Here is a 21,986-nt window from a genome sequence, read left to right on the forward strand (position 1 = left end):
AGTGAAAATTTGTTTGGTTATGTTAATTTAAAAATAATTTTTAATTAAAAAATAGATTAATAATAATGATTACTTACAGTTAATAGTAGTAGTTTATAATATAAATTAGTCAAGCTAACTATATTTTTCAATAATCAAATATAGTATATTTTATAAATAAGGAAAATAAAATGAACACAATTTCAATATGTTCCCATTTTTTGTTTTTAAAAGAACAAAAAATAAGAATAATTTTGAAAACAATTAAATTCAAAAACACTTATCTATACGAGTTTCTTAATTTTTTTTTTTAAAGCAGAAACCAGATATACCTGAAATTAGCAACATCCAAGAGCGCTGAATTAGCCATGCAATCCGCTTCCTTGTTAAAATCACGACCTACATGAACGAGATCCACTTGCTAGTTCCGGTGTAGTAGGCGTTGAATTTCATAAATAATCTCTTGTTCATCATGCAACTCGTGATTCTAGGATTTTAATCAGAGTTAAAGGCTCAATGCAATCAAATGGAGCCGTACACGCGAGTACTGGATTTGCCATGCTCTCTTTAAGCCCATATAACAGGCCCACAACTTTGCCATTAATCTATCACCTATTACAAGGCTCCACATGAACGCTTCTAGAGTTGGAAAATAAAAGGACAGGCTTGACAAACTACCCATTTAAACACGTTTTTATAAGAATTTAGAATCCAAGAAACCAGGCTTTGAAGCCCTAGACAATGAAAAAATGGACTCAAATTCAGCAGCTATTTAAACCCATTTTTGTTTTACCCCTAAAAAATAAAATGCTTTCAACTTTTAAGTTGAATTTAAATTTTAAAATATTTATTACACTTTAATATTAGAATTTATATTATTTATTCATAAGTTTTAAACATTATAATTCATATTTCTAACAAATATGAAATATTATAACTAAAAATTTTAATTTTAAAAAATTCAAAAAAAAATAAATAAATAATAAAAACGTGCTTACAAGCTCAGCCTAAAGCTCTTTAAATAAGAGTTAGATTTCAGAAAATGATTGATTTTAGGATAACCGAACTCATGGGTCTGCTTTCCCGTAGCTCTAAACGCTTCTATGCAGTCTCCATTAAAATCTGTAAATATTCCTCCACAGCCCACATCACCCGTACACCTTGCAAAAACTTCATCAACGTAAGTCGCGAGCGAGGCCATCATGGCGTCATCAGGCATAGTATGAGACTCATCCTGTAATGTAGAATTTGTACCTTGCAGCTTCACAGTCTGCAATCCAAGACACATTTGATTCAATACATTGCAGGATTTCATTCGCTTGTGCAATAACACTCTCCGCGGAGGTTCTTCTATTCTCAAAAACTCTCATTCCTTCGTTTTCCAACCAACACACCAACACTACTGAAAACATATATCACGCCACATAGTCGCAGTTCACACAACATGCGCCTGAAGGTTAAATTTTACACCATTCATGCAGATCTACAGAGAAAAGATTCACGAAGTCTAAACTGGTGATTGGCTTCAGGGGTATTTTCATCATTTCTCATCTAAACCCATTTTTAGTTTGGTCCTTATGTATTGCAAAGCAAATTCAAAATCTAGTCGTCCTTCTTGGCAATTAATCTCCTTTAGTTGTCCTTCATTGAAATTTTCCCTAATTTTATTGCACTACACTGTTACTGTTGCATTCAAATCAACATACACTGTACACAAATCCAACATGTCTGCATGAAATTCAAGTCGTTTTGTAAATAAATTTTCGACTATTTCAACTTTAAAACACCAGAACACCGCCAACAGCAAAACCTCTTGGCCCCCCGAAAAAATAAAATGAAATAATAACAAAGCAAAACTAAAACCATATTATTATTTACACACCATGCACCAAAATCCTGGACAAATAGTTGGCCTAAAAACTAATTCTGAACAAGAGAAAGGACCCTTACAACCCCGCAGCCATATTGAGAAAAATAGGAAACTTAAACGCAGCATCAGAACTCAAATATATGATAGGATTTACAGAATGGACCAAAGAACTATGAAGCTGCATTGTGGAACAAAATTATGGAGCAACCTATAGCAAAATTACAGTCTCTAGCGTGTAAACTAGACAGCGGTAAGCACTATACTGTGAAAAAAAATTTACCCACTGGCTATGAATTATAAACCTAAATTATTTCTTAAGAAAACGTATAGGCTTAGTCACAAGAGGTTCTCATATGTTGTCCTGGTGGAGGAATCACAAAATAGATAGCTTTTTAGTCCTTTTTACGGTCGGCTTTGCTTGAGCATCAAAAAAGTCTCTCTTCCTCTTGGAGTTGTTTTTCTTGTCTTCAGTGATATCAGTATTGTTAAAAGCTGTGTCCACAGTGGTCTTTTCGTCAACTTCCAGTGCATCTTTGACAAAAACTTTTAGCCTCCATAGTGTATAGTCACTCTGAATATAACAGTAGACAGTTACGAAAATATTGGTGGCTTACTAAGAACTTGCTAAATAAAGCAAAAGCATTTATAGGAGGGCAAGTGTTGGACAAATACATGAAAGCAGGAGTTGGCTTCCCCCCACTACCATTGAGGGAACTCTGGAAATCTGGACTGTCAGATTAGATTTGATGATTTAGATTTGATAGTTTTTAAAAGTATCAATTAATTTGTATAGTTCAACTTCAAATTTAATCTAAACGATTTAGGTTTACAGTAGAGGCGTAGTGAGGGGAAAATGCAATGGAGAAAAACCAAGTCAATGAAAGCGAACACTAGTAACTTGCTAAGATGAGAAAAACCTGAGCATCAATGTCAAGGTCCACCTCTCGGGCAGTTGCTTGGAAGTTGGGGTTGTTCTCAGCAACTATCTCCAATGCTCTGCTAATGTTTTCTGGAGACAATTGCGCGATGGCAGTCCCAAGTATTCTTTTCTCTTCAGAAGTCAGTTTCCTACAGCATTGTCAGGAAATTGAATTAAGAAAAATTCGATGCATGCACCAAAAGAAACAGAATGTATAAGAACATATTTTCCCTATAACCAAAACTCTGAACACGTGTTGTGGGGACAATTACCCCCACTAACATTTGGTCCATATATCAACAACGTGTGTAACTACAAAATGTACATTAATTATTGGCTAAAAATATCATATTTAGTACCCTCATTAGTAGTTGATACTAGCTCTAATGCCATCTAAGTTTTTATCAAATATCCCTACATATTTAGTATATACACATAGCATGCATGCATGCAGTTAGGTCAAACATATACGTTATTTTATACATCACGTATCCATATTTCCACTTTTTAAATTTTTATTTTGTTTGATTTGACAAAACTAAAACACTTCTTTCAATTTATTCAAACTTCATCTCGGATAGACTGGGTTTGCGTTGCCTAAGAGTTCCCCAAAAACGATGGAGTCAATCATGGAGTTCCAAAACTCACCTATGGGGGAACATTCGGGCTGAAGAGGCTGTCAGAGGCAGTGTACTGGGAAGCAATGAACCAAGATATAAAAGAACAAGTTGCCAAGTGCGAAGATTGTCAAAGAAACAAGTACGAAGCTGTCAATCCAGCTGGTTTACTACAGCCCTTACCCATTCCTCAACATGTGTGGGAAGATATCAGCGTGGATTTTATTGCGGGGATGCCCAAGACCCAAAGGTATGACACTATTATGGTGGTAGAGGACAGGTTCATCAAGTACGCTCATTTTATACCATCACCCACCTTTTTACTGCAACAGACGCAGCAAGTGCCTTTCTAGTTGAGATTGTGAGGCTGCATGGTTTTCCAAAATCCATTGTATCAGATAGGGACCAAGTATTTGTTAGTCAATTTTGGAGGGCATTGTTCATGCAGCCCAGCACTACAGAGTACAGCTCCAGTTACTACCCTCAGACCGATGGCTAAAATGAGGCGGTGAATTGAAGCCTAGAAACCTATATGAGGTGCTTTGCTGGAGAGTGTCTTAAGAAGTGGGTTAGAATGCTTCCTTGGGCTGAATTTTGGTTTAACTCCTCATGCAATCGACCGCTGGGTACCACACCTTTCAAAGCTTTGTATTGGAGGGACCCTCCTAGGATATTCAAATGGAGGGACGATGATTCTATGGTAGAGCAGGTTAACGAACAGATTAGAGAGAAACGAGATATTGTAGAAACTGAAATTTCATCTTGAGCAGGCTCAAGTTAAGATGAAGGAACAAGCCGACAAAAGAAGAGATGTGGAATTTCAGGTGGCAGACAAGTTTTATTTGTGCATACAGCCCTACAAACTCAAGAATTTGGCCAAGAGGCAGCACAAGAAGCTCGTACTCAGATTTTAAGGCCCCTATGAAATTCTGCAGCGCATTGGTAAGGTAGTTATAAGCTGAAACTACCCAAGATGGCTGGTATCCACCCCTACTTTTCACATGTCTCAACTAAAAAAATCACTCTCATCCTCAGTGACAACCCAACTACTACCTGATTTTCTCTTCAGGGATTGCAAACTGCAAGTGCAACCAGAAGATGTTAAGGAATTGAGGAAAATGACTCATGGTACCCAGCAAGTTCTTCTCAAATGGAAGGGTCTGCCGGAATGTGACAACACTTGGAAGGACAAGAACATTATTGTGACTCAATTTCTGGACTTTCCCCTTGACGATAAGGTGGAACTTCTAGGGGGAGGAGATGATGGGCCCAATACCCGAGTGGACCATGTTTATCAACGTAAGAGGCCCACTAACTCAATGAAAGAACAACAGCACAAGGGTGAGAATGCTAAGACAGATCACAATGTGGGCCCAAAGCCCAAGGACAAAAGAACAGAAGTTGTTATCTAGGGAGGGACGATCATTCAGACAATAGTTGGCTGGAGGGAGAGTGCCTTGATATCTTGAATGTCAGGGGAGTAGTTCTTTATTGTTTATCAGTCTTGTTTCATTCCGTTAACTGTGTTTTGCTGGTATTTGCTACTGTCTTCTTCACTGTAATAGCTTAGTTAGTTACCCTATCCATTTTTCTTCTTCCATTTCCCAATAGAAGAGGTTGTAACTAGCTAAATAGTGGACTAATAATATCATCTCAGTTCCATCACGCATATTTCAAATTAACTTCAATACTAATAGTAGCATCTGCAATAATTGAAAAGGCTTTCTTTGCTTCGAATATCATCAAGAATCGGATGTAAAATCATATAAACGATAAGTGGTTAAACGATTTTATGGTTATTTATACAAAGATAAATTTTCAAATGTGCTGAAAGTAAAAAGAAAAAAAGACAAAACAATGTTTCAAATTATGAAAACTCAGAAAATGGTTATATATGTATATATTCAGAATCTGAACAGCAGCACTCCAACAGTCCAAGCTCTTACCCAAGGGCTCTTTTGAGTTCTAATAATGTTGCTTTGCTGACGGTAAAAGTCCTATCACTAAGTATCAGTGTTGTGATTTGGCAATGTTGAATACAAGAATGCAGACAAGAATGGACAATCAAGACAATGAGCTGGCTACGTTGAAAGAAAAAAGGTAATGCATTCATGGATTTTTTTAAAAAAAAAAAATCAGTTGAAGGACATGGTTAAAGCAGAACTCAGAATGTATGACAACTAAGGTATATGACCCAAGACCCCATAGGGCAGAAGAAACGAATCCAGTTTCATGAGTGGAACGTGAAAGCAGAGTACCAAAGACAGCCATCATATAATTTTAAAGTAGAACAGAACCCAGCCTTAATTGAGTCACGGGTGATGAAAAGCAAGCAAGACCACACAGATAACTACCAAGAAAGCAAATCGCAAGGATGATATGTAATGCATACATGAATGATAATTAGTTAGGAGTGTTAGTTAGGGTAGTTATGGGATTATAGTTCATTGTCATATGGCTATAAAAGAATGGGAGAAGCCATTTGTGGGTAGGCTTGAAAGTTAATGGATTGAAGTATTTTGCTCTTGCTACCTGTCTCTTTCTCTGTTTCTCTTTTCCTCTCTCTCTGTCCCTCTTGCTCTCTACATCTCAATTCCTCTCTTGTTCTTTCTCTTCCTTTCTTTCTCTCTCTTTCATATCTCTATTCTGTAAGAAACAAGCCTAAGGCTAGCACCCATACTAAATTCTCCTTTCTTAGAAAAAAGTAAAACAACTTTAGGAGGCTATTAGATGCTCAGTCAGCTAGGAAGGAGTCGTGCCTTTCCTTCAAATGTGATAAGAAGTTTGAGCCCACCCATAAAAGCAAAAAACAGAACTTTTCAAACTGGTGCTGCTCGCTGTGGATGGGAAAGGCAAAGCAGCAGGAAGCCAGCAACTAACTTAATCTCACTAAGTGGAGTCAACTATATAAATTGCAAAATGCCATTACACTCTTGTCAACAACAAATTTTTCAAATATGTCACACCATGAAACTAAGAGAAACACTTGGTGGGAATGAGGTAGTTATCCCTAATAGACAGTGAAGACTCCCACAAGTTAATTTCTTCCAGTTTGGTGGAAGGGATGAAGCTGCCAGCACAAAATGTAGAGTATAAGTATCAATGAGGAGATCAAGTATGTAGAAATTTATAATAGGATATACAGCCCCAGAAAGACATCAACAACAACAACAAGCCTTTATCCCACTAGGTAGCGTCGGCTATATGGATTGCAAGACGCCATTGCGCTCTATCATTTATCAAGCTTTTAGGAATATTATTAATTAAGAGATCGCGTTCAACAACTTCCAAGAGTGTTCTCTTAGGCCTTCCTCTACCTCTCTTAATCGGACTCGAAGTTATATGTTCCACTCTTCTCACTGGTGCCTCCTTTGGTCTTCTTTGTACATGCCCAAACCATCTCAATCGATTTTCTACCATTTTTTCCTCAATAGGTGCCACCCTCACTTTTTCGCGTACGTGCTCATTTCGAATTTTATCTTTACGTGTATGTCCGCACATCCAACGTAACATTCTCATCTCTGCTACTCCAACTTTATGCTCTTGCTGTCCCGTTAGAGCCCAGCATTCACTACTATATAACATTGCCGGTCTGATAGCAGTGCGATAAAACTTTCCTTTAAGTTTATTAGGCACCTTACGATCGCAAATAACTCCTTTAGCTTTTCTCCAATTAAACCACTCAGCTTGAATTCTATGTGAAATATCTCCACTAATTTCGCCATCATTTTAAATAATGGCTGCCAAATATCTAAACTTTTCCACTTGAGGTATAATTTGATCTCCCAATTTCACTTCCAAATTATTGTCGAATAGTCCTTTACCAAATTTACAATATAAATATTCCGTCTTACTTCTATTCAGACGAAAACCTTTCGACTTCAATGTCCTCCTCCATAACTCAAGTTTGCAATTAACCTCTTCTCTTGTCTCTGCTATAAGAACTATATCATCCGCGAAAAGTATACATTTCAGAATTTCTCCTTGAATATGTTCCGTCAAAACATTTAAGATCAAGTTGAACAATAAGGACTCAGAGATGATCTCTGATGTAGTCCAATCTTTATAGGAAAATCCTTTGTTTGACCACTAGGCGTTCTTATACTAGTTTTTATCCCCTCATACATATCTTGTATGACTTTAATATAAGCAATCCGTACTCCCTTTTTTTCCAACGCTTTCCAAAGCACTTCTCTTGGTATATGGTCATAAGCTTTTTCCAAATCAATAAAAACCATGTGTAGATCTTTATCTTTACAACGATACTTTTCCATTAATCCCCTTAGTAGATAAATCGCCTCTATAGTTGATCTACCTGGCATAAAACCAAACTGATTCTCAGAAATACTTGTCTCTAATCTCAACCTGTGCTCAATTACTTTCTCCCACAATTTCATTGTGTGGCTCATGAGTTTAATCCCTCTATAGTTAGTACAATTCTGAATATCTCCTTTATTTTTATAAATAGGAATTAATGTACTTCTCCTCCACTCATCAGGCATTTTCTTGGACCGTAAAATCACATTAAATAACTTAATTAACCATCTCACCCCTTTTTCACCTAAACATTTCCACGCTTCGATAGATAATCATCTGAGCTTAGGGAAGCAAACTTAGTCTTAGGAGAGGTAAGAGTAAATTGGGGCCAACCAACGATAATGGGAAGAAGGTGATTTGCACGAAGGAGGATCTTCCATTTCAATGACACTAGTATCCTTCAAGGCAAGTCATTGTCTAAGGAGTCGAAACATTTCAAGATTGAATTTGGAGAGCTCACCAAAAAATCATGAAGCAACTAAAAGTACATGGGAGAAAATTAAGCCATCCAAATGAAATCTTACAAACCCACCTTGAGGACAAGGTAAAACTTCTTGGAGAGGATAATGATGGGTCCCAAACGCAGCCAAGATCTATAGGAGACAAGAAAGGAGAAGTAGAATGTAGAGAAGAGGGGACGAAGGAAAGGAAATGAAAGGACCGAGTCCAACAGAAACCACAAGGGAAAAATGGTTAAAGAGGGGAATCCACAGTGAGTAAGAGAAAGGAGTTGTTAGAGAGCAGTAGTAGCAGGCTTTAAAAGGTAAAAAACTGACCGAAAAGAGGAGCACAGAATTTTAATCTGGTTTTGGTTGGATAGCAGCATCCTCCAGAAAGCTGGCAAGTCTGTTCTGTTCTTGGGATTCTTATGTTGTATTTTACCAAGCTTTAAGTATGTTTTCATGATTTTACCCAAGACCTTGTTTGAGTTCTAATGTTAATACCTCCACCTTTTAGCAATTTTCCTGCTGTGTTATATTGATAGGAAGTCCTATCAGAATCATTAATTTCAGAAAGATTTAAATAAAGGGTTCAAGGATATTTTTGCCTCTAAATTATTTTTGCCTCTCAATCATCTAGTAGTCGGTCAAAATCATATTTTGGTCTTTTTACATGGGTAAGAAATAACATGTATCTTTTAGCATTTATTTGTAATTTAGGAGAATTAATCAATATTAATTTTCTTATATGGTACTGGTTTGAAAATTTTCCAAGTCATTTTCTATAATTTTGATGTCCTTTCATATAATTATATGGTCAACTAACAACAAAGCTAACTTTTGCTAATGGTAAGGGTAACATTACATCATTTTTAATTGTTGAAAGAGAACACTACACAAAAAGAGAGTTCAGGAAATCAAACTCTCCTATGTGAATAGTTAAGGGACAAAAATGCCCTTTAACCCTTAAATAAATTAAACAAACAGATTCATAGTATGTTTCTAAAGCAAATTGATCTCGGTTAAAAATGGTAACATTAATGGATGACTCTTTCACAAACCTGCACTTCTGAATCACCATTTCTTTGAGAATCTTCAAATTATTATCAACTTCAAAAAGCTGCAGACATTCGTAAAGCATAAATAGTAACATCAAGCAACAGACTTTAGTTGCACTGGAAATAACAACTGAAGCTAAAATTTAGCCAACCTCAGAGCTTAAATCCCTAGCCATATTGGCATAAGCAGCTTCCCGTGCAAGCTGCATATCTAATTGTGCTTCCAATTCATCCTCTTGTAACCTTTTTTCCTGCAATAATCAAACATAGAAAGGTAGTGAAATAGGAAAAAAGATGCATCATGGGTCACCTAAAATCATTATTGCTACAAAAAGAGCAACCTTAACAAGAAAGGTTATTCACCCCAAGTTAGTCCTCTAATTACCTCTTCAGCAACTTTAGGCAACAGTTGCAGCCACTTCTCCTCAAATCTTTCCAGCAAGGATTTGGCCATAACATGATATTCATTTTTCTCATCGTTGTACTTCATTGCATTCTTAAAAACCAACCTTACATCAGCATAGATCTCTCGAACATTTTTATAACCGGTACCATCCTTGGCTTCCATTTTTCTTTTTATAGTACTGAAATCCATGGGCTTTTCAATAACCTAAGGGTGCAAAAATAAATATTAATTTCAGATATACAACCAACAGGAAAAGGGTAAACAAAGCAGTCCAAGATAATAAGTAGATGGTTAAAGGGGGAAAATCCACAATTAGCAGAAACACTGACCTGGTCAATACTAATTTTTTTTTTCAAATTGAAGAAAAACAAGTCAGTAGACGAATGCATAATTTTTGGGTATGAGATACCATGCAAAAATAGTTTTGTGGCAACAGTGGTATTGACCATGAAAATGCTCTGAAATGCAGAACATTACCTCATAATAGTCATGCAATTGAAGACCTTTAACATCTACAGGCTCCAAAAAAGGCCAAGCCCACTTGTGCTGAGTAATCTAAGAAGAAAGAAATCACATCACTATTGATTTTTCCAAGGACGAATTACTAGAGTCCCATAAAAGCTGCCTAACTACTCTGAAGTCCCATGAAATACACATATAGCCTTAAAGTCCCTAGGTCCTCTGCTGTAAATAAATTTGTTGTCCAATAATCAAGTTGTCTATCCCTTCACGATCATCCCCTTCTCCCCTCTTATCATCCTTTGCTTGTGTGCGTTATTGGCCATTCAAACTCCTGCTCCATCTATCTTCAGCACCACCGCCTTTGCATTCTCTCCTGCCACCACGATCAGCCACCGATACACATACTCGATCGACGTCATCATCTCTGCCTTCCCCTCACTTCTCACACCCCAAAACCCAAACATGGAGTTGAATCCGGCCTCCTTCACCGTCTCATTGAACCTCAGCTTGATATCAAACCTCTCTGCATAGCTTACTAACTAGTCTATGAACTATTGCTTTGTCAAGTATGTCAAGAAATTGCTAGGAAAACCCATGAGAGGAGGCTTGCAGAACTGCTTAGGTATATGAAGGCAAAAACAACCATAGGTCTTGAGCAGCCAGAGAAAAGCTATGCAATACGATCTTTCTAGAAGCATGATGGGGATGCCTTTCTCCTTGAGACAGGTTGCTACTGCAAGCCCTGCAGGACTTGCTCCAACAATTATAGGATAAAGAACCCAAATGTGGCATTGCTGGGAAGGCAACGATTTATTGCTCATTTTGTGAGTGAATTAAGGGTCATGAGCTTGCTTTCCTTCTATCTCTCTAACATGGCAGTAGTCCATCAAGCAAATGCAGTAATGGAGAGATAGTGAAAAATGGGGACGCTAATTAATCTCCATGGCTTTATGTGTACCAAAGCAGGTGGCTAAAGAAAAGGAGAAGAAAACATTGAAGGAAGGTTTTGGTTTGAGTGATTGTGAAGTGAAGGTGGATGATTAGAGCATGTCCTGGGATTTTGGAGGAGATTAAGGAAAGAGTAGGGTCTTATCCACTTGTGGGGAAGAATGTTTGTGCGTGTGCATGTCACAAAGAGTTGGTTTTGTGAAATGGTGAAGCTCAAAGGAGGTGGGATGATCATGAAGGGATGGGCAACTTGGTAATTGGATGATAAAATTTATTTACAATAAAACACCTAGGGACTTCAAGGCTATTTGTGTATTTCATGGGACTTTAGAGTAATTAGGAAATTTTCGTGGGACTCTGGGTAATTCTCCTTTTTTTCAAATGAAACATTATCAGGTCAATTTATAAGATTCAACTAAGTACTCCCTCCGGTCCCTATTATAAAGTGCCTTTATAAAAATTCTTTGGTCCTTAATATAAGTCACATAGAAGGTTATTAACTAACACTTTTAAATTTTACCCCTAGAAAATTACTAAAAGGAGAATTTAATTCTAATTTAGTGTTTCTATATGGCTCCTCAAATGTTGTCCCTCTCTGTAATAGAGGTAAAGTTGGAATATTTTTTAATTTTAGAACAGATTTAATGAGCTAACCATCTTTTCTAGGTTCTAGTGAGGTGGTTGAAAGTGACTTATAATAGGCACTAGAGGGTGTTAAATTCTCAACATCCAACGAGTGTTATGTTGACATACAGGAAAAGACCCTACTTGTAGAAAAAGTTAGGAACAAGAAATCTTCTAAATATGCTTTGATACATCTAAACTTCACAACTATTTGTTCAGGCAAATAAATTAAGACGACAAACCTAGAGAGATGATTCAAAATTTACCCCCTATTCTCCATGAAATTACCAAAGGCCAATAGGGGATCAAAAACAAACTAATGTTTCTAACCATGGTTCTTTGAACAGAAAGTTACTATAAATTATATTTATACTATATTAACCATTCAATATATAGTAGTCTAAAAAAAATAGATTTTTCCAAAAGAATACACAAGCTGCACATATTCCACAAGAACAATTAAGTGACCTCAAAATAGAAGCAAAATAACAAATCGTAATAATAATAGTATTAGCATTATAAATATTTTTGGAGATTGTCACCAAAATTGTAGTATACTCTTTTCTTCCTATTTCATCCATTATGAGTTCACTTCAATTTGGATGAGTCTTCTTTATTCATGAATAACTAAACCACCTATTAAGTAAGGGACTGGGAAAGATTCAGATGCCTGACCTGATGCTAGAAAATTCTAGCACACAATCTCAGACGCCATGCATGGGTTCTAGAGAATTCTAGCAATGGCAGTGCATGGAGGTCAAGAGACCAAAGGTGACACACGTCTTGAAGGAACCAACACAATGGGTTGGAATGAATCATAACCCTAATAAGATAATGCTGGTACAGCAGGCTGGGTTGAGATGAGTTGCAAACCTAACAAGATGCTGTTGGGAGAAATCCCAGCAGACTCAGTTTGAGTGAGTGGCAACCCTAACAAGACACTATTAGAAGGAACCACAGTGAGAGGATATGATTAAGGATTAAGATATGACATTTAAATTTAAATCTAAATATGCATATCTATATGTTACCCTACTAACTAACAGGATAATTATTTAAATTAGACATACAATAAAATAATAACTAATTTAAATAATTAACTAAATGTTAATCAACTAATCTCTATTAAAAACATAAAGTAATCTAAATGAGCACTAAAAGAAATATAACATACGAAGGCAAAGCCAAATGGAAATAGCAACATAATTCTACATGCCTGGCGAAATATTGTGGAAAACTGCCGCATGAGCTCTTGCATTCTCTTTGCAGCAGCTGCTTCCCTACACGATGCATCTTGCTGTAGCTTCTCCGTACTAATAAAATGCTTCTCTCGCCCCTTGTCTTTAATAAGTGAACTGCCTTTGGCATTGCCGCTGGTTTGAATATTAGAAGTGGATTGGTAGAACTGTTCAACCTCGTTTACTTGCTTCTCAATCTGCAAGAAACACACGGCACAAATAATATTTTGATTCCGATATATTCAAAACCAAAGGACTACAAATGCAAATCAGAGGGTTTACACTTTAGCAGAAGAAGAAAAGAGTGATGACAACAAGGCAATTAAATCTAATGACTGGTGATGATACTATACTGACGGGTGATGATTTAGTTGAACTAGAAACACTAAATAAGTCGCTTGAAGCTGAATTTGAATTAAAAGACTTGGGAGGTTTTAGATACTTTCTTGGGAAGGAAGTTGCTAGATCAAACCAAGGCATTGTGGCGTTAAAAAGGAAGCATACCCTTGATCTTTTAAAAGAAACGAGAATGTTGGGAGCTAAGCCAAGCCAGATGAAATACCTATGGAATCCTCATGCAAATTAGATATCGAAAGAGAAGAGGAAGAGGAAGAATCAACCTTAGACAACAAGCTTTAATTCCAATAGATGCTGAAAGGTACAAAAAGCTAGTTGGTAAACTCATCTACCTCTCGCTTTGTTGTTGGGATGCTGAGCAGATTTGCTAATGATCTATGCGAAAAGCATATGCATGCTGTTTACGTAAAATTGAAGTACCTAAAGATGACTCCCGGAATAGGAATCTACTTTGCCAAAAGTAACTCTAAAGAAGTTGAAGTCTATATTAAAGCAAATTACAGGATCTCATCCTAATAGGAGGTCCACCTCTGTTTATTGCACTTTTGTTTGGGGGAATCAAGTAACTTGGAGAAGTAAGAAGTAATTTGTTGTATCCAAAAACAGTGTTGAATCTGAACTATAGGCCTTGATTCATGGAATGTGAAAAGGAATGTGGTTACTCAAACTTTTGAATTGAAACTTGTGACTAACTCACCTATTAAAGAGAGGTGTGATGGTAAGTATGCTATTGGAATGGTGGAGAATCCTATACACCATGAAAGGACTAAGCATGTTGCAATTGACAAGCACTTTATAAAGAGGAGATGGACACAGGGATCATTGATCTAGCCCATATAGCTACAAATTTACAAGTAGCAGACTACTTCACCAAGCCACTAGCTAGAACACAGTTTGAAAAATTTAGAAGCAAGCTAAGAATGATAGCTATCTATTCACTAGCTTGAGGGGGAGTGTTGACATAAGGCTTATAGGGCCTCACAAAGTCTATTTATAATTCATTTATATGTTTTTGCCCCAGTTTATTTAGTCAGTATATTCAAATCTTTAGGGATTTAGATTTGGCCAACAATATTTTCAGAGATTTTGTTATTGAAATAGCACAATGGCGTTGCACAATCCCTATAACCATCCCCACCTAATAGGATAGAGCTTGTTATTGTTGTTTAGGGATTTAGATTGATTTTATTTTAATCTAACTTACATCATGCATCTCAGCCAGATCCTAGTAGATTATCTTATCTAGCATCATACTTCTCCATTTCCTAGTTTACACTTTCTTTTACTTGAAGTTCAAGTTACTTTTTATCTTATTTAGGTTTAAATTATTATGATCATTATTATTTTAATTTAATAATGTACTTAGGGCTCTATAAATAAGCCGAAGGTTATTCTCATTGACTAAGACTTTTTTGCAAAACAAAATTGAGATTAGATATCTGTTGTCTTCTCTCCCCCATTCTTCCTTTTATCCCTCCTTTCTCTCTATTTCTCCATCATTTCTTTATATTTCTCTTCCATTCCTTCTTCTCCAAACCCTTCTTTCCTTTTATCCTACAACAATTTAATATCAAAGCAAGGTTCTTCACACTCCCATCAACCAAAAGGTCTCAAAAACCACACAAGAACCCCAAAAGTTCATGCTTGTTGTACTATTCTATAGACTTTGTGTGGTCAGACCTTATACTTATTATAAATATTAATTGTATATATATTATTATGAGTATATTTTGGGTAGATATCAGGGAGATAATTGAGTATTTATGTAGGAGATATTGTGCAATACCCAAATCTGATTCTAGCTCCATGATTCTTGGAGAGATAGTCGCACACTCACTTGTATACATTTGTATATTCTCTTTCAGTCAATATACGCAGTTTTACACAGTAAATTGCTACATGGTATCAGAGCTATCACCTGTGACTTCCAACGCAGAACAGCTCGACTCTGAAAGCATCGAGAACGAGTTGAACCCAACTTACACTCCATCAACGTCGAAGAGTGATGGGTCCTCAAAAAATGATCCGAGCAGGCCAGGCAATGGTCTCTTTGGGTCGACTACCAGCCACGAAGGATCAACGATGCATATCGTCACTGTCAAACTCAACGGAGCAAACTACCACCTGTGGTCTCAAGCTATGAAGCTAGCGATTGGAGGCAGGGGAAAGATAGGCTTTATCAATGGCTCATCTAAAGTCCCTGATGAATCCGAGACGCAAGGAGCTCTGCGATGGCACAAAGACAATGCATTGGTATCGTCGTGGCTTATAAACGCGATGATACCAGAAATTCAGCAAAGTTTCATGTTTCTTTCTTCTGCTCATGAAATCTGGAAGGCCGCATGAGATTCATACTCTGATGGAAAAGACTTAGCGAGATAGTAAGAGCTTAAAACAAAGACTTGGACACTCCAACAAGGAGATCGTGAGATCACTGTGTTCTGGTTGGAACTAAACTCTATGTGGCAAGAGCTGGATTTGATGACAGAGGTAGAATGGTCAAGTAACACTGATGCTACTCGCTATAGAGAGCAAATTGAGAATGAACGTGTATTTCAATTCCTTACTGGTCTCAACCTATCGTTGGATGACGTAAGGGGACGAATTCTGGGTCGTACACCACTCCCATCAACAAGGGAAGTATTTTTTGAGGTTCACCGCGAGGCAACTAGACGTAAGGTAATGCTCTCTGAAACTTTTCCTACTCCATCCACTCCTCTAGAGTCTGCCGCACTTGTAAGCCAGAGTGGTAATACAACCCAAAAGAATCAGAAAGGGAAGGTCATGTGTGACCATTGCAAAAAGGTGGGTCATACATGTGAGACTTGTTGGGACATCCATGGCAAACCAGCTGATTGGAAGCCACGAAAAGCAAAGGCTAAGGGGTACCAAACCTGTAATGACCCACCACCAGACAAATCAGATCCAATACCTCAAATGCCTCAAGTTGATAAGGAGCAACTAGGTAAGTTACTCGAGATGCTCAATATGCTTCAGAAGAAAGATCAAGCCCAGAAATCAAATCATACTGCTTCTGTAGCTCATAAAGGTAATAGTGCTTACTCACTTCTACTAGTAACTTCAAGTGGATTGTGGATATTGGGGCAACAAATCATATGACCTCTGATTCCACAGTGTTTCACACATATGTCCCTAGTGCTAGGAATGAGATAATTAGTACAGCTAATGGCTCTTCCGCAGCAATAGCAAGAACTGGGAGTGTAATTATTTCTGATGTTATGAAATTAGAACATGTGTTACATGTGCCTTATCTAGCTTGCAATTTACTATCCATTAGTAAGCTAAGAAAACAAGCAAGTTGTTGGGCTCACTTTTGCTGCACTCATTATATTTTTCAGGACCTCTTATCGGGGAAGATGATTGGGAGTACTAAGAAGCATAATGGCCTCTATTACCTTGACGAATCAACCGTGAGTAACCTATGGTCTCGAATTCAATGCAATATTGTATCTACTTCTAAGATAAAAGACTTTAAAGATCTTATGTTATGGCATAGGAGAATGGGTCATCCAAATTTCCAATACTTATGTCACTTATTTCCTGAATTTCAATCAAATAAAATTCCTTTTTTCCATTATACTGATTGTGAATTGGCCAAGCATCAAAGATCTAGTTTCAAACCTATGGAATATAAATCTACCCATCCTTTTTCAATTATTCATAGTGATTTGTGGGGTCCTACTCGTATTCCTAATCGCTCTAATACAAAATAGTTTATCACCTTTATTGATGATCATACTAGAATGTGCTGGGTCTATCTGTTACGTGACAAGTCCTATGTCCCATCCATGTTTTCTGAATTTTACACAATGATCAAAAATCAATTTGATACTACCATTCAAGTCCTTCATACCGATAATGGAACTGAGTATTTTAATCAATCAATGAATCTTTTTCTCAAAGAACACGGAATTGTCCATAAGAGTACATGCCCCAACACTCCCCAACAAAATGGTATAGCAGAGAGAAAAAACAAACACAAAGGAAGTTGCTAAGGCATTACTCTTCACCTATAATGTTCCCAATATTTTTGGGGAGATGCTATTCTCACAGTAACTTATTTAATAAATCATTTACCTAGCTGTGTCCTTTCCTATGTTTCACCTTTTGAAAAATTAAAAGAGTCCCATTACATAGCCCATCTTGACACCAATCTCCCTCTTAAAATATTTGGCCGTACCTCTTTTGTTCACTCTCACTTTTCTCACAAATTGGAACCAAAAGCTGTGAAGTGTATTTTTCTAGGCTATTCATCAACTCAAAAAGGTTATAAATGCTTTGATCCTCATACCCGACGTCTGTACATTAGTAAGGATGTCACGTTTGTCGAAACTGAACCTTTCTACCCAAATGCCTCAATTCAGGGGGAGTGGGGGAGTGATGTGAATGACTTTCAGCTTTTGGATACCATTCCTGAAATTCCTGAATCTCTTCCAGCATCAGAAAGAACACTTACAGCACCAGAAAACTCCCTTCCAGAACTGACAGATCCTAATTTCCTTGTCCAAAAACCCACTGAGCCTAGGATCCAACCTTCTAAGCCAGAAACTGAAGTGAAAAGTCTCTCAAAGAATAATAAGAATGCAGGTAGTGCACTGGAGAAGACACCAGCAGTTTACTCTAGAAAAACATGAAGGGATAAAGAAACTATTATGCCTGAAGCACAACCAAAATCTGAGCCAATAGAGGTTCCTAGAGCTGAGACTGAGGGAAGTGAGCGCCCCCTATGTGAAAATGGAGGGGGTGAAATTGAAGAACCTGGTGATATGGACCTGCCTATAGCCCTCAGAAAACAACCCAAAATCTGCACACAACATCCTATTCAAAGATTTGTAAGTTATCATACTTTATCTCCCCAGTATCGTGCCTTTGTAACTAATCTTGATAAGGTGAGGGTTCCTAAAGATATACACGAGGCACTCAGTATACCAGAGTGGAAGAATGCTGTGATAGAGGAGATGAATGCCTTAAAACGAAATGGCACTTGGGAGATAGTAGAGCTACCTCAAGGGAAGAAAGTTGTGGGATGCAAGTGGGTTTTTACCCCTAAATGTGATGCTGCAGGTAACCTGGACAGGCTGAAAGCACGATTAGTGGCAAGAGGATTTACTCAGACCTATGGTTTGGACTACAAAGAAACATTTGCGCCTGTAGCCAAACTTAACACCATCAGAATTTTGATTTCTGTGGCCGTAAACATGGACTGGTAGCTGCACCAATTGAATATTAAAAATGCTTTCGTGAATGGTGATCTAAAAGAAGGAAGTGTTCATGACATTTGCCCCCAGGTTTTGATGAAGGAAAACCCAACAAAGTGTGCAGATTGAAAAATTCTTTGTATGGTTTAAAGCAATCACCTCGGGCCTGGTTTGATAGATTTTCAAAGGTTTTGAGAATTGAAGGATATAAGCAGGGGTTATCTAATCATACTATGTTTGTGAAGTCTGAGAGTGGAAAAAGGTGCATAATCATTGTATATGTTGACGATATCATCATTACAGGTGATCACGAGGAGGAAGCAACCAAAATAAAGAAGGCTCTAAGTCAAGAATTTGAAATGAAGGATCTTGGCAACTTAAAATATTTCCTGGGCATAGAAGTTGCGAGATCATAACGCGGGATTTATGTGTCCCAAAGAAAGTATATTTTGGATTTATTGACTGAGACAGGCATGCTGGGGTGCAAACCAGTAGATACACCCATTATAGTAAAAAGGAAGAAAAGGGAACAAAAGAAAGATACAGAGGAAGAAGAAGAGCCGAATGAGGAAGGAAGTGAACCAATAGACAAAGAAAGATATCAAAGATTAGTGGGGAGGTTAATCTATCTCTCACACACTCGGCCAGATATAGCTTTTGCTACAAGCGTTACAAGCCAGTACATGTGTGATCTAAGAAAGAGACACATGGAAGCTGAATATAGAATTTTGAAGTACTTGAAGGGAACAGCTGGAAAGGGGTTATTATTCAAGAAACAAAACCTGCGGTCTATTGAGATCTATACAGATGCGAACTGGGGAGGAGCATACCAAGATAGAAGGTCAACATCAGGATATTGCTCATTCATATGGCGCAACCTTGTTACATGGAAAAGTCAAAAACAGAGAATAGTCTTAAGAAGTAGTGCAGAATCAGAATTGAGAGCCTTAGCTCAAGGCATCACTGAAATATTATGGGTAAGACATGTCTTCGAGGAAATACAGATCCAAGTAGAGTTTCCATTAAGACTCTACTGTGATAACAAAGCAGCAATTAGCATGGCATTAAACCCAATTCAACATGAATGATCTAAGCGCGTGGAGATTGACAGACACTTTATAAGAGAAAAGGTTGAAGAAGGAGTTGTGTGCCTCATCTACTTATCAGCTAGACTCCAAGTTGCTGATGTGTTAACCAAGGGTCTACATAAGCCATCATTTGATAATAGTATGAGCAAGTTGGATATGATTAACATCTATAATCCTACTTGAGGGGGAGTGTGGTCAGACCTAATACTTATTATAAATATTAATTGTATATATATTATTATGAGTATATTTTGGGTAGATATCAGAGAGATAATTGAGTATTTATGTAGGAGATATTGTGCGATACACGGATCTGATTCTAGACCCATGATTCTCAGAGAGATAGTCACACACTCACTTGTATATATCTGTATATTCTCTTTCGGTCAATATACGCAGTTTTACACAGTAAATTGCTACACTTTGCACTCACAAAGGCAAGTATACTTTCATATGAATTATTTTATTTTAAATATTACAGAATTAGTCATGATACTTTTGTCAATAAGTATAAAATCAAAGTTATCACATAATTCTTAGTAGAATGGTTGTTGGAACTTTTAATAGCTTGTCCAACATGAAATTAAACTCCATGTTGTCATTTACAATGCTGGGACAGATGTTCCAATGTTATCTTTTAATAGTTCTTCAAGTGCATTGTAAAGAATAGGAAATTCCTTTATTGCCTATTTTTTAGTCTGTATCTCTTTGATAAACTACCGGAAGTGATATGAACAACTTTTTCTCCATAATTCTATATCTATGAGGTGGTGGCTTGTCATGTACTCTTAGACGTAGAGAACTTCTTGATTTTCTATTATCCCTCATTGGATTTTAGTGAAACTTCACCTGTTCAACTTACAACTTGCTTTGAAACTGCATTAGTTGAAGTTCTCTACAGTGAGTTTTGATCATTTTGTGTTTGATGCTGTTTCAATTACCATAACAAATTTTTCATCTTACTCTTGTTTTATCCAGTGCCTTAACGCACACAGGAAAGTGCTTTCCCATAGACATTCATTGCAAATATACAATCGAATTTCAAATCAAATGATTTTGGAAAAACTGTTTAACTGTTTAACTGTTTAACAATATGCCAAGGACCACTTCAATCTAAGTTTGATATGCTTCAGTTTATCTGAATCAAAACTAATAGAACATTGAGAGTGACAAAATAAGTCTTAGTGCCATTACCTGCCTTAAAATCAATATGGGGCCACACAAGGTTAATAATCATCCATAACTGTAAAGAGATGTGAATCTAAAGCTACCCTATTGGAAAAATGGTGCCCATGAACAATAAAATGACCAGCAGTAAACCCCAAATCATGATAAATATGCGAAAAATAGGAGAAAAAGTTTCATCTTTGGTTCACTAAGGGCCATAATGAATGCAGTAATATTAAAAACCAGGTCAACTATCTGCGCAACAAATATATTTTTTTTAGACGGAAATAATAAAAGCCGAAAGACAAGTAGACAAATCATGGAGTCCAGTTTCAGTTTGAGACATTTAAATTCACATTCTTGACATCAGCGAGAAAACAATTGCAATATATGAAGACCAAGAAGAAGAAGCATTCCATTTTTATGCCCAATAAAAAATGGCCACAACTTAATAATCATCCATCACACAAATCGGAAAGCACAAACTCACCTTATCAACAGTAGCAAGAATTTCATCAAGGGAATGCCTAAAATCTTCCATTGTGAGAATCAATCACCCTCTAATAATCACATTCGCTCCTGTGGAAAGAATCATCAAGGGTTTCAGAAATTTGAACAAAAGTTATCAGCACAGATAATAATAATAATAACAACAACAACAATTAAACATTCGCAACTTACCAAACAATTCTCGACCCAACTCGAGCTTTCCGAACCTTTCTCCCTCTCTCCCTTGCCAACGTCAAGACTACACAGTGAAGTCACAGTTAGTTACAACCCTTTTCTTCCCTTCCTGATTCCTCCTTCGTCCATAACGTCTGCTGCGCTTTCCCTCTTTTGAGTTCGACTGCCGTTTATTTTGCACGTCTCATTTTTTTTTTTGGAACTCTTGGGTATTAATTTGTTCGTTTTGCCAAAAGAAATTAATTTAAATTATTAAATATTAAATAATTGAATATTTTTAGTGAAGCACATTAATTAGATTATACAATTTCACAAGAACATTAAAATTTAATAAAAGTTAAAATCGAGTGATTATTAATTTAATAATTTTATAAAAAATTAATAATATTTAGATAATATAAAATAAAATTGTATAAGCAAATACAAATAAATAACTATAATAACAACTGTATAGTTAATTTTATCTTTTTGGGAGAAACAACAGAAAATTGAGAGTAAATATTGATAAATATTACTCCCTCTATTTAAAAATATAAGGCATTTTTAACAAATCTCACTCTTAATAAAATAATTATTTTTTTTCAAACTAATAA

At 36.7% G+C, this 21,986-nt stretch overlaps 1 protein-coding gene across 4 annotated transcripts; it reads right to left on the reverse strand.

Moving 5' to 3' along the window:
• Positions 1 to 958: 958 nt before the first annotated feature.
• LOC129285709 (transcription factor GTE1-like) lies at positions 959 to 21,566 on the reverse strand. 4 transcript variants are annotated; one of them, XM_054921523.1, is made up of 9 exons: positions 21,391 to 21,566; positions 21,200 to 21,288; positions 12,857 to 13,075; positions 10,084 to 10,152; positions 9,586 to 9,810; positions 9,353 to 9,451; positions 9,204 to 9,262; positions 2,767 to 2,917; positions 959 to 1,249 (listed from the first exon to the last, which is right to left on the reverse strand). In XM_054921523.1, exons 2-9 carry the CDS (start codon positions 21,248 to 21,250, stop codon positions 974 to 976), a joined length of 1,149 nt encoding a protein of 382 aa, XP_054777498.1. In that variant the 5' UTR covers positions 21,251 to 21,288; positions 21,391 to 21,566; the 3' UTR covers positions 959 to 973. The 4 variants fall into 4 exon arrangements, with proteins under 4 accessions (XP_054777498.1, XP_054777497.1, XP_054777500.1 ...); XM_054921522.1 differs by having other exon boundaries at positions 10,084 to 10,161; XM_054921524.1 differs by lacking the exon at positions 959 to 1,249 and adding an exon at positions 1,810 to 2,420 and having other exon boundaries at positions 10,084 to 10,161.
• Between the last annotated feature and the right edge of the window lie 420 nt (positions 21,567 to 21,986).

This window comes from Prosopis cineraria, unplaced genomic scaffold (assembly GCF_029017545.1).
Source record: "Prosopis cineraria cultivar Desert tree isolate PC_DT_omini unplaced genomic scaffold, ASM2901754v1 PC11, whole genome shotgun sequence".
NCBI classification, from domain to species: Eukaryota; Viridiplantae; Streptophyta; class Magnoliopsida; order Fabales; family Fabaceae; genus Prosopis; species Prosopis cineraria.

Excerpts from the sequence above, each read along its gene's own strand:
- LOC129285709 (XM_054921522.1), bottom strand. The coding sequence starts at position 21,250 with ATGGAAGATTTTAGGCATTCCCTTGATGAAATTCTTGCTACTGTTGAT. Across the intron at positions 13,076-21,199 it reads TTCTTGCTACTGTTGATAAG|ATTGAGAAGCAAGTAAACGA; the intron begins GTGAGTTTGTGC and ends TGTTTCTTGCAG. Across the intron at positions 2,918-9,203 it reads ATGGTGATTCAGAAGTGCAG|GAAACTGACTTCTGAAGAGA; the intron begins GTTTGTGAAAGA and ends ACAATGCTGTAG.